Below are 14,981 nucleotides of genomic sequence, written 5' to 3'. Positions count from 1 at the left end.
TGGTTTATTGGATTAGCACATAACTTTCAAAACAACAAATATCAATTCCCTCTTCGGGTGAAAGTTGTATTCATTTAAAGGTCTGAAAAAAAAAAAAAAAAAAAAAAGGAATTTGGGAAAGGGAGGCCCAAGGGCTACCAATGTAAAAGGGAAATCGATGGATATGGATTAGTCTTATAAGAGTCTTTGTGGAACCAAGTAAAGCTTAGTGCTCTCTCATTTTTCTATTATTTTCGTGATTTCTTTTTGCAACGTCGATCGGAGTAGGGGATTTCAAGTTGGATTGTTCTTTATTACATCCACAACAATATTTTAAAACTGGACCTGTCATTGACCCGTATGATTAAACAAGTCAGTCCAAAGTAGTCCGACCGGTGGGTCAATCTAGTCGAACCCAAAAATGAAACCACGGCTTCTTCGGTCCAGTGGATCTACACGAACAACGCCATTGTCACATTGGGCATCTTCTGCATCTTCCCTATTAAGAAAATTAAATTTACTTTATTGGTGACCATAATATGCTCAATGAGTGTATCTAGATAGGAAAATGAAAAACTTATTTCAAATTAGAGACCTCAAATAGCAACAAAGAAAAAAAAATTGATTGAGTAGATGGAGTGCTTATCACAAATATCCATTTCAGAAGATAATTATGATAAAATCTCATTTTGCACCAAATTAAAAAAAATTACTTTATTTGAAGATGAAGTTCTTATTGTTAAAGAAGAATCCTGATTCCAGCTAGAAGAAAGTGATGTTAAAATGCAACACCAACCCAAATGGGAAAAGACTCACATTTATTGCCCAGTCCAATGACAATTTAGAGCCCAATTTCAAGAATCTTCCTAGAGCAAACTCTAGATGTTTTTAGATGAGAGAAAAGTAGAAAATTATAGAATAGTAGATATTTTGATGGAAAACTCTAGACTAATAGATATTTTGGTAGAAAATTCTAGATAGACAAATTGTAACCATTAAATTAAAAATGCGTTAGCACAATCCTAGCCATTGGTTAAGGAGGTACTTCTAGTATAAATAGGGATGAGTTCTCTCATATTGTGACAAGTTGTGACAAACAAATTGTGAGATCAAGTTGTGAGAAAAATCAAGTTGAGGGATTATAGAAAGAGTGAGTGCTTGTAAAAATTATGTTTTTCTTAAAAGAGTGTTATTTTCTTCTTCAACTTGTGAGTGCTATTTTTTATTGAGGGTATAGTACAAGTAATTTGTTTACTTGTTAATATTCAATATTTGAGCATTTAAAGTCAAGTACTCTAGATTTTCCTCAACAATTGGTATCAGAGCGAGGTTGTCAATGATCAATTTTGGTGCAGCTATCTTGAGTTGTGAGAAGTTTACTACAATGTAAGATCGTTAGTCAAGCTTGTTCCATATAGTCGAAGTTCCATCGACACGATAGATGATCTTCAAGTAGTTGGAGGAATCAAAAAGCTCAACAACCAAAACTACAACACATGGGCAACATACAGGGAGTCTTACCTACAAGGTCAAGACCTTTGGGAGATTGTCGATAGTAGTGAAGTTACACAACCGGCAACAAAAGATGCCAATGGCATTTTGTAAAAATGAAAAATTAAAGTAGGCAATGTGATGTTTACTTTAAAGACTACAATTGAATAAGAGATGTTGGAGCACATTCTGGATGTCAAAACACCGAAAGGAGCATGGGATACTTTCGTTACACTTTTTAAAAAAAGAAAAATATAAAGTTACAACTCGAGAATGAGTTGTTATCAATGGCGCAACGTGATATGACGATCGCCCAATACTTTCACAAGGTGAAGTCAATATGCTACAAAATTTCAAAGTTATATTCGAATGCTGCTATTAGGAAAACTAGGATAAAAAGAATAATTATCCATGGTTTGAGACCCGAATACCGAGGTTTTGTTGCTGCAGTACAAGGATAATCGACACAACCATCACTTGTTGAGTTCAAAAATTTGCTTGTTGGTCAAGAAGTTTTGGCTAAGCAAATAGGATGAGTCTCGTTGAAGGGTGAGGAGGAAGCACTATACACGAGCAAAAACAAAGGCAACTTCAAGCAACACGTCAGAGGTGGATCTAAAACGAATGGTGACAAGGCAAAAAATCATCAAAGAGAGGGAGGCTCTCGTCCAGGGAGAGCTTTAAATAATCGCGGTAATAGTAGAATGTTCGATAGCGATTGCTACAATTGCTAGAAGAAGGGTCACATGGAGAAAGACTACTGGTCCAAGAAAAAGTATGCTGAGAGTAATGATGCTACTTCCGATTCTAAGGAGAAGATCGAAGATGAATGGGATGATGAAGTGTCATTTGTAAAGGAAGAAAAAGAGGTAGCTTTTACAGTTACATCTAAATAGATTGATTACGAGAATAACTGGATCATAGACTCGGGGTGCTCAAATCACATGATAGGTGATAAACAAAAGTTGCAAAACTTGTCTGAGTATAAGGGAAGTCGTATGGTGGTGATGGCCGACAACTCAAGGTTATCAATAACTCACATTGGTAAGACTATAGTCACACCTCGTTATAATTCTAACCAGGTGCTACTTCAAGATGTCTACCATATTCCAGGAATGAAGACAAATTTATTATCTGTGGTTCAACTAACATCATCAGGCTACTATGTTTTGTTTGGTCTCCAAGATGTAAAGGTATATCGTGACCTCAAAATCTCAGAAAAATCAATGATGGAGGGACAACGATTAGAATCAGTTTATGTAATGTCAACAGAGTCTGCATATCTAGACAAGACTAGAAGGAACGAAACTGCAGATTTGTAGCACATGCGGTTGAGTCATATTAGTTATTCCAAGCTAAGTGTGATGGTAAAGAAGTCGATACTTAAGGGACTTCCTCAACTTGACGTGAGAATAGACATGGTCTATACGGGATGCCAATATGGTAAAGCACATCAATTGCCATACAAGAAATCAAAGTTTAAAGCAAAGGAACCATTAGAGTTAGTTCACTTTGATGTGTTTGGGCCAATCAAGCAACCATCAGTTGGCGGAATGCAATACATGGTGACCTTCATTGCTGATTTTTCAAGGTATGTGTGAGTTTTCTTTATGAAAGAAAAATCTAAAACATTTCCAAAGTTTAAAGAGTTCAAAAAAATAGTTGAAGGAGAAGTGGGAAAGAAGATCCGTTGCTTACGCACAGACAACGGGGGAGAATATAACTCGGGTGAATTCTCTCTCTACCTACGATAATGCAAAATGCGCCATCAAGATACATGTGCCAATACACCACAAAAGAATGGTGTAGCAGAGAGAAAGAATCGACATCTTGCAAGAATTTGTCGGAGTATGTTACATGCGAAGAATGTACCTGGAAGATGTTGGACCAAAGATATGAGAACAGTAGCCCATGTGATCAACAAACTTCCTCAACCAAGGTTAGAATTTGTTTCACCCTTTGAGAAACTGTGGGACATAAAACCTACAGTTAGCTACTTTGAGTATTCAGATGTGTATGCAATGTATTTGTTCTTAATCATTTACGTAACAAGTTTGATAAGAAAACAGTTAGATGTATCTGTGTTGGATACGATAGTCAGAGAAAGGGGTGGAGATGTTGAGTTCCTACAACTGGAAGATGTTATACATCACGAGATGTGGTATTCAACGAAGCATCTTCTTAGTGGTTCTCAAAAAAAGATGTGTTGTTAGACTCGAAAGAATTCTAAGACAAGCTGCAACAAAAGATGGAGGAGCACACTGTTAAAATTCAACCAAGTTCAAATGAAGCTGAAGATTCGTATGACAGTGATGGAGATCAAGAGTTGACTCAAAATCTTTGGAAAACTGGTATCTATTAACAATTAGATCATCTTGATGAAATAGAAGTATTAACTCTACAATTACAACTGAGAAGATCAACCAGAATTCACAAACGAAATCCCAAAGATACCAATGCAACCATTGTTGAAGAAGCAATTGCTAAAGAACCTAAGACATTTGAAGAAGTCACAGTGCTAAAACAAAATCAGACCTAGGATCTGGTGCCAAAAGATGTGAAACCCATATCTTGCAAATGGGTCTACAAGATAAAGCGTTGTCCAGATGGATCGATCGAGAGATACAAGGTTAGATTGGTGGCTCGAGGATTTTCTCAACAATATGTTGAAACGTATAATCCGGTGGAGAAACTCACAAAAAGATTGAGTACAGGCAAGTTCAAGAACTTTCGCCATCAGCTCGGCATCATGCAAAGAGTGAAAGTTGGTGTTGAGGGGGAGTATTAAAATGCAACACTAGCCCAATTGGGAAAAAACTCACATTTATTACCCAAGTCCAATGAAAATTTAGAGTCCAATTTCTAGAATCTTCCTAGAAAAAACTCTAGATGTTTTTAGATAAGATAAAAGTAGAAAATTCTAGAATAGTAGATATTTTGGTGGAAAACTCTAGACTAATAGATATTTTGGTAAAAAGTTCTATATAAATAAATTATAACCATTATATTAAAAATGTGTTGGCACAATCCTAGCCATTGGTTAAGGAGGTGTTTCTAGTATAAATAAGGATGAGTTCTCTCATATTGTAACAAGTTGTGACAAACAAGTAGTGAGGTCAAGTTGAGAGGTTGTAGAAAGAGTGAGTGCTTGTAAAAATTGTGTTTTTCTTAAAAGAGTGTTATTTTCTTCTTCAACTTGTAAGTGGTATTTTTTATTGATGGTATAGTACAAGTAATTTGTTACTTGTTTATATCCAATATTTGAGCATTTAGAGTCGAGGACTCTAGATTTTCCTCAACATGTAATCATTTCTATGCCTTCCCATTTTGGTGGATTCTTACCAAGGTTATCCCTACCTATAAATTGAAATTTACGAGATATTCTTTTAAGGAAAGGTTCTAGGAAATACCACAGAGAGTTAAATTTTAATTTTGCCTCTCCTAATTGAATTAGGCCATGCTGGTGAAGCTTTTCCAATAGGGCCTTCCCTAATTCTAATTCCAAGTCCAAGTAGTTGGGAGCCATAATAAACACGTATGCTACCAATACCTTAGCAAAATATATATTTCAATTTCTTTTGCATCAAATGATGAGAAGTAGAAAATGCACTCCATGACTTGTTGTGGAGCAATAAGGCCTCTCAAACTTGGGGCATTAGCGATATCAACAGACTCTTCGAAAAGTAAATCCACATTGTTATCATCTGACAAATCACTCATCTTTTCGAGAGCAATGGGTTAGTGGTATCTTTGATCAGTGGTGGTATTTGTTGCCACAACCCCGAAATTATTCCCACTCATAATTCCCATACTTAACAAATCATCTAATTCAACATCTTAATCATGTACTAATAGAAAGCTAGCTTCTTTTTCCTAACCACGCACGGATTCTACTAGAGACTATACCCTCATCATAGTATCAAAATAATATTTTATTATTAGATTTAACAAAATTAATAGCATTCTATATAATAATATTTTATGGGCACCATTATTAATTTATAAAAAAAAATTATTATGTAATATATTTTAATATAGTATAGTGGGTCGGGCTGCCCAACGAGCCTTCATTCAAAACTCAAACCCGGCCCTATAATAAAACGTGCATAGCTCAACCTGATAACTAAATGTACTAAATTACTAAACGCAAACCCCGTCTAAGGAAGGCTAGGCCAGGTCAAATTAGGCCAAAACTTGGCTCATTGATAGCCCTAATGTGAAGGGAGGCGATTACGATTTTTTACTATTAAAACATACTATTTGATGGTTTAAGAAGGATGTGTAATCTTGTCTTTGGAGAGGGATTTGGAGATTTAGTCTTTTCTAGAGATTTGAATTCACATTAGCACCCATCAATTGTCATGTTTCGAATCCCCCCTTAGGGATTTATCCCACAAATTACTTGGTTCTTAGTGGGGGAGAAGGGGGGGGGGGGGGCTTTAATCGTTGTACTCTCATCCTTCTTAACAAATATATGGATAATCAATTACAATTCGATTAAAAATATTATCAACAATCAAGGAAAATGTACAAATATATAAAAAATAATTGGATGATCGAGATCGTCTCATTAGACCGGTTTCAATGTAGTAATTCTTTCAAATTAGACCGACATGATTGTGAAGTTCAGGAAGTATATTGATACAAAAGATTCAGGCATATAACCCACATATTAAAAGTAATTTGATGTTTTCATTTTGTTGTTTTCCATTTTAGTTTGTCATACATTTCCCCCTTAATCTTAATGTGAGTGGATATATATGATGATATGCATTCATCTACAAATAAGGACAAAGCTAGGATTTTTAGCCAATGGGGGCTAAGTTCTAATGATGGTCGACTGGTAATCTTATTTTCCTTTTATGTGACTGTTAAGCTCTTCCAAATAATTACAAAATCCGGACTTTATTATTATGGTTCTTGCAACTGAATAATAGTTGAAAGTGAGGGCCTTCACGTCATCTTTCATTAATCTAAATCTGAAGAGATCAAGGCATCGAGGCAAAGGGATACATGTCGTCAAATTGTAAAACAAAGACATTTCTCTAATATCAATCAAAATGTGAGGGACTAAACATTGATTTCCTTTACTTTTTTTGTCGAAGAAAGATGTTCAATGGGCCCTATGAGGGATGCATGCGTTAGTTTGAATAGCACAGGGGTATCTCTAGAATGTCATGGGGGACTAAATCATCAATTTTTTAAGAAAGTTGAATAAAACTTGAAGGTGAGGCCCTTAGGTTCAAGGGGTCTGCTCCCCCTATGATCTCAAGTTCAACTCCCACCGATTGTTAATATTTATGGCCACAGACTTAACCCTATTTAGTAAGCCTTGTTCAGGGAGGAAGGATTATTTGGTGTGTGCAAGCTGGCTCAAAAACCCTTCTTAACCAAAAAAAAAAAAAAAAAAAAAGAGCCCCCAGGTTATTTTGCACTAGTCCGAGTCTAAGAAGATTGAGGCGATTAAATGTATATAATCAGTTTGAAAAACAGAAGGGTCTTTCTAATATCGGTAAAAACTTGGGGGGTTAAATAAGTGTGCTTTTTTAAAAAAATATTTTTAAATAGAGATTTATCCGGTAAAACTCACCATTGCATTTTTATTACAAAAACTCTTTAGAGTTCTGACAACTCCAAGCTAACCTTACTTTATCAAGTTTGTTTGGTAACAAATCTTAGAGTTGGACCTAAATTCTTTTAAAGATTAAATGCCTAAAATACCCTCACTTTTAAATCAAATACTTATTTGATCTTCTCTTCTCTCAACATGATTATCTCTCTCAAAATTATCATTAGGTCCACATGGCTACATTGGCAACCGAACACAAGAAGCTTATACATTTCATGATAAAACTCAGATTTTTTTTTTTAAATAAAAATAAAGTTTGATTCATAGTTTTGGGTTATAATATATAGATGTTGTGTGTGTGTGTGTGTGAGAGAGAGAGAGAGAGGGAAAGGATATAATAGGTATTTGATATAAAAAAGAACTAAGGGTATTACATATATTTAATCATTTAAAATAATATGGGTTCCATTCAAAGTTCTTTTGGAGTTGTCAGAAATCTTAGGGATTTAAAAAAAAAAAAAAAAAAATACAACCATGAGATATACAGTAAATATCTCTTTTTTTAAATGAATACGACTAACTTAATAAAATTTCAAATCTTACTAAGGGTCTTTAAGCTACCTTATTGCATGCAAAGACATTATTTGATGTCACAATGATTAGAAGAAATTTTTTTATAAATTTTGAAAAAAATATTTTTCACCATTGAAATTTAATTTAAAGTTTGAAAGTTCGATAACCGTCCATTTTCAAAACATTGGATCAAGCCCAAAACAAAAGATTGATTTTTTATTTTATTTTTTTTATGTGAGGGTTTTCCATGAAATATAAAGGGATGTGGTGTTAGATTTGTCAATTTGGTAATCCATTTAAGCTCAATGACTCTTAGTCAGATTTGCAATCTTACTAAATTACTAAGTAAAGTGCTTTTCTGGTCTAAATTTCATTGGGCTGCACGTCCTTAGTTTATAAAACATGGGTACTTTTAAATATTGATAAAAAAAAGTAAGAGGCTAAGCACCAATTTTTTATTTTTTATTTCAAAAAGTTCAATGGGGATTATAGCCCCCACTCATCCCGATGTAGCTCTGCCCCTACTTACAAATAAAAATAATGAAGTCTTGTCTCAAAGATTTAAGGTTGACTAATTAAATCATGTTCTTTTATTCCACTCTATCAAAGTTAGGTCTTATATTTCTGAGAGCAAATTCATATATGCACCGGAACAAAAATATACTAGATTTACTTAAGTAAATAATTACCTAAATGAAGTCATTAATCAAGAATATCATGTAAACCAAAGGATTTCTACTAAATGAGTAAAAAACCGACCTACTATGCTTATATAAAGCTAATGATATGCCACATATAACATGGGTTCTTCTATTACAAAATAAAAGAGGTCTTGTACTATATCTTTTATATTCTAACCAATGTCCATGATCAATATTTGCAGCCACCATAACCTGAAAATAAGAAAAGAAAAGAAATAAGCTACATGTGCATAACCAAGAAAATTAGTTCGAAAACAATGGAGATTAATTAGGAAACTAAACATCTTCAAATTATCAAATTAAATTTTTAACAGATCTCAATATTTGGTTCCAATCTGATTTGATGATAATTCCATATTGAGATCTAATCTAATTGAACCCAATTTGATGTATAAATATAATCTATTTAAATACATCGTACATCTAAATCCAATATATAATTTATTTAAATATTTTTCATATATTATTATAAGATTGGGACATGATTAATCCAAAACTGATATGCTAGTTTATCAAATTGGACTTGTATCCCGTAGACAATGGTCTTGTCCAAGGACTAGTCTTGGGGCACGTGCAACGCCCGCACATCACACGCCCCAGGTAAGTGAGGGTGCACCCTCATGGGTGACCCCTGAGGAATTAATACTTATACTGGGTATCGACCTCACGACCTACAGGTATTAACAGCTTATCGGTCCGAAATTACCATTGAGCCAACCTTTCGGGGTTAGAATTAATGCATATTGGTATTAGTTTAGAGTAAAAGCATACTTGGATCAATGGTAGTGACTGCCCCAGTATGTCGAAAATCACAAGCATAAGCATCCTTCCCCATAGCGTGGTAGTAAGCGTTCATGGCATAAGCTGCATGGGCTCGAACCGTGTTTGGGAGGAAGCATGGGCCTCCATCTTGGATCGGTTGACAATTGACACCCAACCCACAAACGTAGTCGATGTTCCTCTGTAGAGCGTATGGGTCTGCGCCTGATTTCGGAAGGCACCATTGGTTTCCCTTGGGTGCGATTGGACTTATTGGCATTACAACTGGGCTTGGGTTTGGGTGTTGGCTTGGGCTTGGACTAAAGATGGGGCTTGGGCTATGACTAGGACTAAGGATGGGGCTTGGACTTGGGCTCATAGATGGACTTGTGTTTGGGCTTGGTATCGAAGGCACCGATGCACTTCCCTGCAAGACCCAAATTTAGAGATTAATCAAAGAAGTAGATATATGTATATATAAGAACAATATCAGAAACTTTGAAACAAAATTAGTGGAATTAATTATAACTTGATGATCGAAACTCTTTTTGATTAAAAGATATAAACAAACAAATCAACTCCTTATGTCATTAAACACTATTATTGAGAAAGAACCTATAGATTGAAATTCGAGGGGAGTTGCTAATCCCATATGTACAGCTAGAGCTTTTATAGATCATATTTTCTATCTATAAGAAGTAACTCGGTAGATCATTTCATTTCAAGGGCTGAAAATGGACCGGGTCAGATTTGGGCCTTAAACAGGCTAACCCAATTCTGAATGGGCCTGATCCTGGCCCATTGACAGCACTACTTATTTCAGATGGGGCAATGGAAATAGTGGTAAGTCTTGATGTGCATCTGTACATTGGGCTCAGATTTAATCTTATAGACTCATGGATAGGATTTGACTTAACTTAAAGGCAACCCAAAACCTATTCTGGATGGGCCTGATCCTGACCCAGGCCCATTGATAGCCCAACTAATTTCAGATGGGGCAATGGAAATACTGGTACGTCTTGACTTGCATGTGTACCTTGGGCTCAGATTTAATTTTGTAGGGCCATTAGATAGGATTGGACTTAATTAGATAAATTTGTAGGCCCATAGTTTAACTTTAGGAATTAGCTTTGAGAAATTATATTGGTACATCAGCTTTTTCTTATAATACACCAATTATGAAATTATGTATCACACACTAAATAAGGAGAGACATTGCAAGAAGAAGTTCTAAAACAAAAAGAAAAACAACAGAAGTAGAGGAAGAAGCAACAAGTAGTTGTCACGACAATCAAACAAGAGGCAATCTTCGATTACTTTCTCAATCATTCCTTCACTCTTATAACCAATCCCTTTAGAGCTTGAAGAGCTTTTCTCACCTAAGTAGACACCTGTGTCGAATTGTTTCTATGAAGAGACAGAAACAGAAAGCAAGTTTAGTCATTAAAAAATATATCGATTATATAAAGTTGGTGTGGCAATATAACTTCTTTAAGCTAATGTCTGGTCTTAGTTAGGCCCAACCCATTTTATTGATTAATGGGCTCAGTTATTTAAGCTCGTTATGGCTTAACTAGGCTCGAGGTTTTACATCTCGTTTCGATGCAATATTTCTGTCAGGAGAAAAATCAAAAGACTTAAATATTCAAAGTCATGTTAAAATATTCCAGACAGATTGAATATTTTGACGTTCACATTTCTTTCTGATTTCGATTGAAACCGAAATGTTACGTCGAGACATTTTGAAATGGCACAAAACATTGAACTATGACCAAGCTAATGATTAATACATACCGTGGGCCGAAGGATCCCGATATCATAAACAGCCGTCATATCGGGTCGAAATAGCCCAAAATTCCTCTCGCATAATGGGCCGGGCTTTAGATTTTCATTGAAGAGAGCAAAGACATATGTCTCAAAGGTCCTATTAGGCATGAGAGGTGTACCAGCGCCGGATGTAACATGGCGCACAAGGTTTCCATTATATTGTGCCGCACTCTCGGCATCAACACCAACCTGACCCGAATCACCCATCGATGGCCACCCCGTCTCTGCTATAACAATCTCCACATCGGAGAAGCCAAGAATCTTCATGGCTGAGAAAACTGCGTCCAATTGTGCGTCGAGCATGTTTGTGTACACGAGTTGTGTGTTCGTGTCCACCACCCCGGATTTCACTCGAAATAGAGCATAATCAAGGGTGTCTGATGAGGACCCAAAGAAGGGATATGGGTTTACCATGAAAGGGGCATTGGTTGCTTTTAAGAAGCTAAGTAATGGCTTCAATACAACAGTGTCATACCCTTTTCGAAACTGCCCAGTTGATGGAGGGCTAGATGAGGCTAGGATGCCTAGAGAATGTGGGGTAGATACCTTAATCCGACGGTCAAGAGACATACCGACAAGGGCTGTATGGAGGTTTTGCATTGCTGGGACTAAGCTTGCTATAAGCAATTTATTAGCCGTTGATAAAACCTCGTTACCAACTAATATTCGAACGATGTTTGTGGCAGGAAAGTAAGGGAGGACATTGGTTTTGACCCATTGTTGAGCAGATAAGAGTTTGGTAAGATTAGGTATTTGGTCATTTGGCACAGTAATGGTGAGTTGGATGCCTGTATGAGCAAATGCTTGTAATATTGTGGGGTTGGAATCGAAGAGCCTCACACGGTTAATTATGGTGGTTTGGAGGAGGAAATTTGCGACTTCCAATGGTGGAGGGAGATTGTTTGCAACCGTACCATAGTTGACACCAATGGTTCCTTGCACTCCTGAAGTAGACATGAAGCCAATTAATTATTTTAGGTTTGTGATCGAGTATGGGAATCTCTAGATCAAATCACGAAAATAATAAAAGATTAAATAAAGTGCACAAAGAACAATAATATTTATAACTTCTACTATATAGAGCGATTGATTTACTATTTTGAAATAGAGATTAAATATGAATTTCTCCTCATATTTGATTTCACTTGTACAATATCTCATGGGGACATTAGTATTCTTCGCAATTTTTCAAAATCATTTATTGCAATAGTCTTTTTTAAAAGTATTTATTGTACAATGATTCAAATACCCCTTACTTTTTGTATCGAAAGATAAAATAATAAATACATTTTAAAGACGTTTTTGAAAAACCAAAGTTTTGAAGGATATTGAACGTAATATATTAAGAATTTACACTAATTCAAATAGACTACATTCTCAAATAAATCTAATAATGCAAATTATGAAAGATAGACCCCAGATCAAACCATGAAAAAGAAAAAGAAAAGAGCATAAGAGTATAGCAAGATTTACATGGTCTCCCAATAATTCTTTTAGGTCTTCAAAACCTTGAAATCCTAGTTTTCCTTTTTGATTTCACTCTCTTGAAACCTTAAAATGAGTCACAATACATAAACTAAAACTACCAAAATTATCGATGGTTTTGACTTGAAATTATGTGACATGTGAACACCCCCTCCCCCACCAAAAAAAAAAACAAAAGGATTAAAAGGGTACGATACATCCCGGACGATCAATCATGAATTAAATTCAAAACATCTACGACAACAAAAACTAACCACATACCCCAAACATTCTATTTCTCTACATATGTAATCTTACAAGGAAGAATTACATAATACAAACCTTTGGAGGGAAGGGTAATTGAGAATAGAAGAAACAAGACACCCACTACAGTGGTAGAGGGGACACCATTGTGTTTCTCCATGACTTGAGTGTGGAGGTGATTGTGTGTGTGGATTGGTGCCCATTCTTGAAGAGGAGAACTTCTTCATGTAGAGATGCTTTGCTTTGGGTTGGGGAGTTGTTGATGCTCTATGGTTTTAAGTGTAATGAGAGAAATCTTTAGTGTCTTAGCCTGCTTTTTGATGGACCTTTGATTTTTTAGCTTTTTCTTTGAATCTTTTGTTTCTTGCTATAATAAAAAAGTTAGTTTATAAATACATGTTTATAGATTAGTTTAGAGGAATTTTAGCTTTTGAGACAACTAAATTTGTTAGAAAACAGTTATTGGGATTTGGGAACATAATTTTAAAATTCGACTGGAATGTCCAACAAGTCGAGTAAACCTGGATGAGTCAAATAAAAGTATTTTAAAATTTTAAATATTTAAGAACAATTTGATATTTTAAAATAAAATAAACAAAAATTTGTTATTTTTCCCACAAAATGTTATATATAACATAACCAAATAACTCAAACGAGATGTTGAGTTTACTTGGTGGGTTTAATATAATATTCGAGATGGCATTTGCTTTCAAAAGCTAAAAATCTGATACGGATGGCTTCCTGATATTGTTGGTTTACTTAAGCAAGGAATAATCTTTACTTACCAAACTAGAAAACCAAATAGCAGAGTTGTACTCAGTACACCTTACAAGTCTACTAGGGCTCTCAATGAGCTTGGTTTCAGCCCAGCCCAGTTCATCTTCAACAAGATTCGGTTAGTTTTACTACTTATTAGGCCTATTTAGTTATCAAGGTCAGGCTTGGACGATGACTATCGGACGGTCCAACCCGGGCTAATAACTTATGTTACACTTTGAGTTATAATATATAAGAACTAACATTTATATCTTATACAAAAAAAATTATGGGCCAAAAATTCAACTTTATCCCCCAAAATCATATTAAATATTCTAGCTCCTTCAACCTTCAAAATGGACGGCAATTGAAATTTAAAAACTTAGAATTAAAATTTAACAGTGAAAAATAATAATTTTTTTTTTTTTTTCAAATTCTTAGAATTTCATTATCTACAAGCATGTGGCATCAGACCTGTGTTACCAAGTCTCATCCATCGTAAAAAAGACCTTGAGATATGCAAACAAAACCCTTGAGATTCGTAATACATCTCGAGGTCTTTTTGACGGTGGATGAGCCTTTTTCCTCACTATCACAGTAAGAAAAGGGTTTTTCTCTTTTTTATTTTATTTTATTTTATTGATCTTGTGTTACCAAGGTACTGATGTACATATCTCTAAAAAAATATATATAACACAGATGATGGACTTTTGGTTAAAACAATGAAGAGTTTCCAGAGACCAGAGATTGAAAGTTAAAAAGAGCTTAAAGATGACAAGATTTTTGGAGGAAAAATCAAGATTATTTTGGTAAGGGCATCTAAGTCATTTACGTTGGTAGAAGAACTAGATCAACGGCAATCAACGGTTTGAACTTTGAAAACATGCTGTATCTCAAATATTTGGAGAACTATCATGATTGCGTCTAAAACCAAAAAATTTGCAAAAAACCTGCGCATCCAGGGAATCGAACCCTGGTCAGTACCGTGGGAGGGTACTATGATACCACTACACCAGATGCGCTTGTTTAGAAATGCATTATAAATTATTAATATAAATCTATTCATGGTGAATAGCACATTTACTATCATTGACCATCCATTTAACAGGACCCATAGAAGTGACTCAAGAAATGAATGGTGTAGATTCATTCGATGAAAGAGCCTCATAATGCATGTGTCGTAGCATGCTCTTTTCATATGGGAAAAATTAAAAAAAAAAGGATTCATTTTTGGAACCTAATAATTAGTGGACTAAGATGTTTAAAATAAGCGATTTAAGTGACAATTGCAGGTCAAACACAATTGATTTTTTCAAGAATAACTAGATTTAAATTAGATTTCCAACTGTTTTTATCTAACACCTAAAACCCTAATAAAGAAAGAAAGTGATCACACAGAAGGTAAATGTAGATGAAACCTAAGGAGATCCTATCGTCAACATGAAGACGAGCAGGGGGTAGATGATTTTGTTCGTTGATTAATGTTAGATCGTCGCAGAAGAGGAGAATGAAATTTGGCCTAGTGGCAAGTCGAGCCTTGATCAACTCCTCGAGAAGGGTAGGTCAAGCATTCGAAACCCCACAAAGCAATGAATTTC

General features: G+C 35.2%; 1 protein-coding gene and 1 non-coding gene across 3 annotated transcripts; both read right to left on the bottom strand.

Annotated features, from left to right (window-relative positions):
- Window positions 1-8,297: 8,297 nt before the first annotated feature.
- LOC147390881 (O-Glycosyl hydrolases family 17 protein) lies at window positions 8,298-12,855 on the bottom strand. Of its 2 annotated transcripts, XM_086417340.1 has the most exons (5): window positions 12,706-12,855; window positions 10,867-11,843; window positions 10,390-10,479; window positions 9,085-9,499; window positions 8,298-8,505 (listed from the first exon to the last, which is right to left on the bottom strand). In XM_086417340.1, the coding sequence occupies exons 1-5, from the start codon at window positions 12,785-12,787 to the stop codon at window positions 8,483-8,485; spliced, it is 1,587 nt and encodes a 528-aa protein (XP_086273466.1). In that variant the 5' UTR covers window positions 12,788-12,855; the 3' UTR covers window positions 8,298-8,482. The 2 variants fall into 2 exon arrangements, with proteins under 2 accessions (XP_086273466.1, XP_086273467.1); XM_086417341.1 differs by lacking the exon at window positions 10,390-10,479 and having other exon boundaries at window positions 12,706-12,854.
- A 1,479-nt stretch (window positions 12,856-14,334) lies between these two features.
- On the bottom strand, window positions 14,335-14,405 carry TRNAG-CCC (transfer RNA glycine (anticodon CCC)). Its single transcript has one exon. It is a non-coding gene; the product is annotated as a tRNA-Gly (tRNA).
- Between the last annotated feature and the right edge of the window lie 576 nt (window positions 14,406-14,981).

Source organism: Akebia trifoliata, chromosome 11, assembly GCF_017979445.1.
Source record: "Akebia trifoliata isolate Shusen 1 chromosome 11, ASM1797944v1, whole genome shotgun sequence".
Taxonomy (NCBI): Eukaryota; Viridiplantae; Streptophyta; class Magnoliopsida; order Ranunculales; family Lardizabalaceae; genus Akebia; species Akebia trifoliata.
Note: the sequence above shows the minus strand (reverse complement) of the source record. Positions and strands in the feature narration are given on the sequence as shown.

Bases quoted from the DNA above. Each gene is read 5' to 3' on its own strand.
- LOC147390881 (XM_086417340.1), bottom strand. From the start codon at position 12,787: ATGGAGAAACACAATGGTGTCCCCTCTACCACTGTAGTGGGTGTCTTG. The intron at 10,480-10,866 runs GTATGTATTAAT...GTCTCTTCATAG, and splicing joins TCGGGATCCTTCGGCCCACG to AAACAATTCGACACAGGTGT. The intron at 8,506-9,084 runs GTATGCTTTTAC...TCTTATTTTCAG, and splicing joins AGTCACTACCATTGATCCAA to GTTATGGTGGCTGCAAATAT.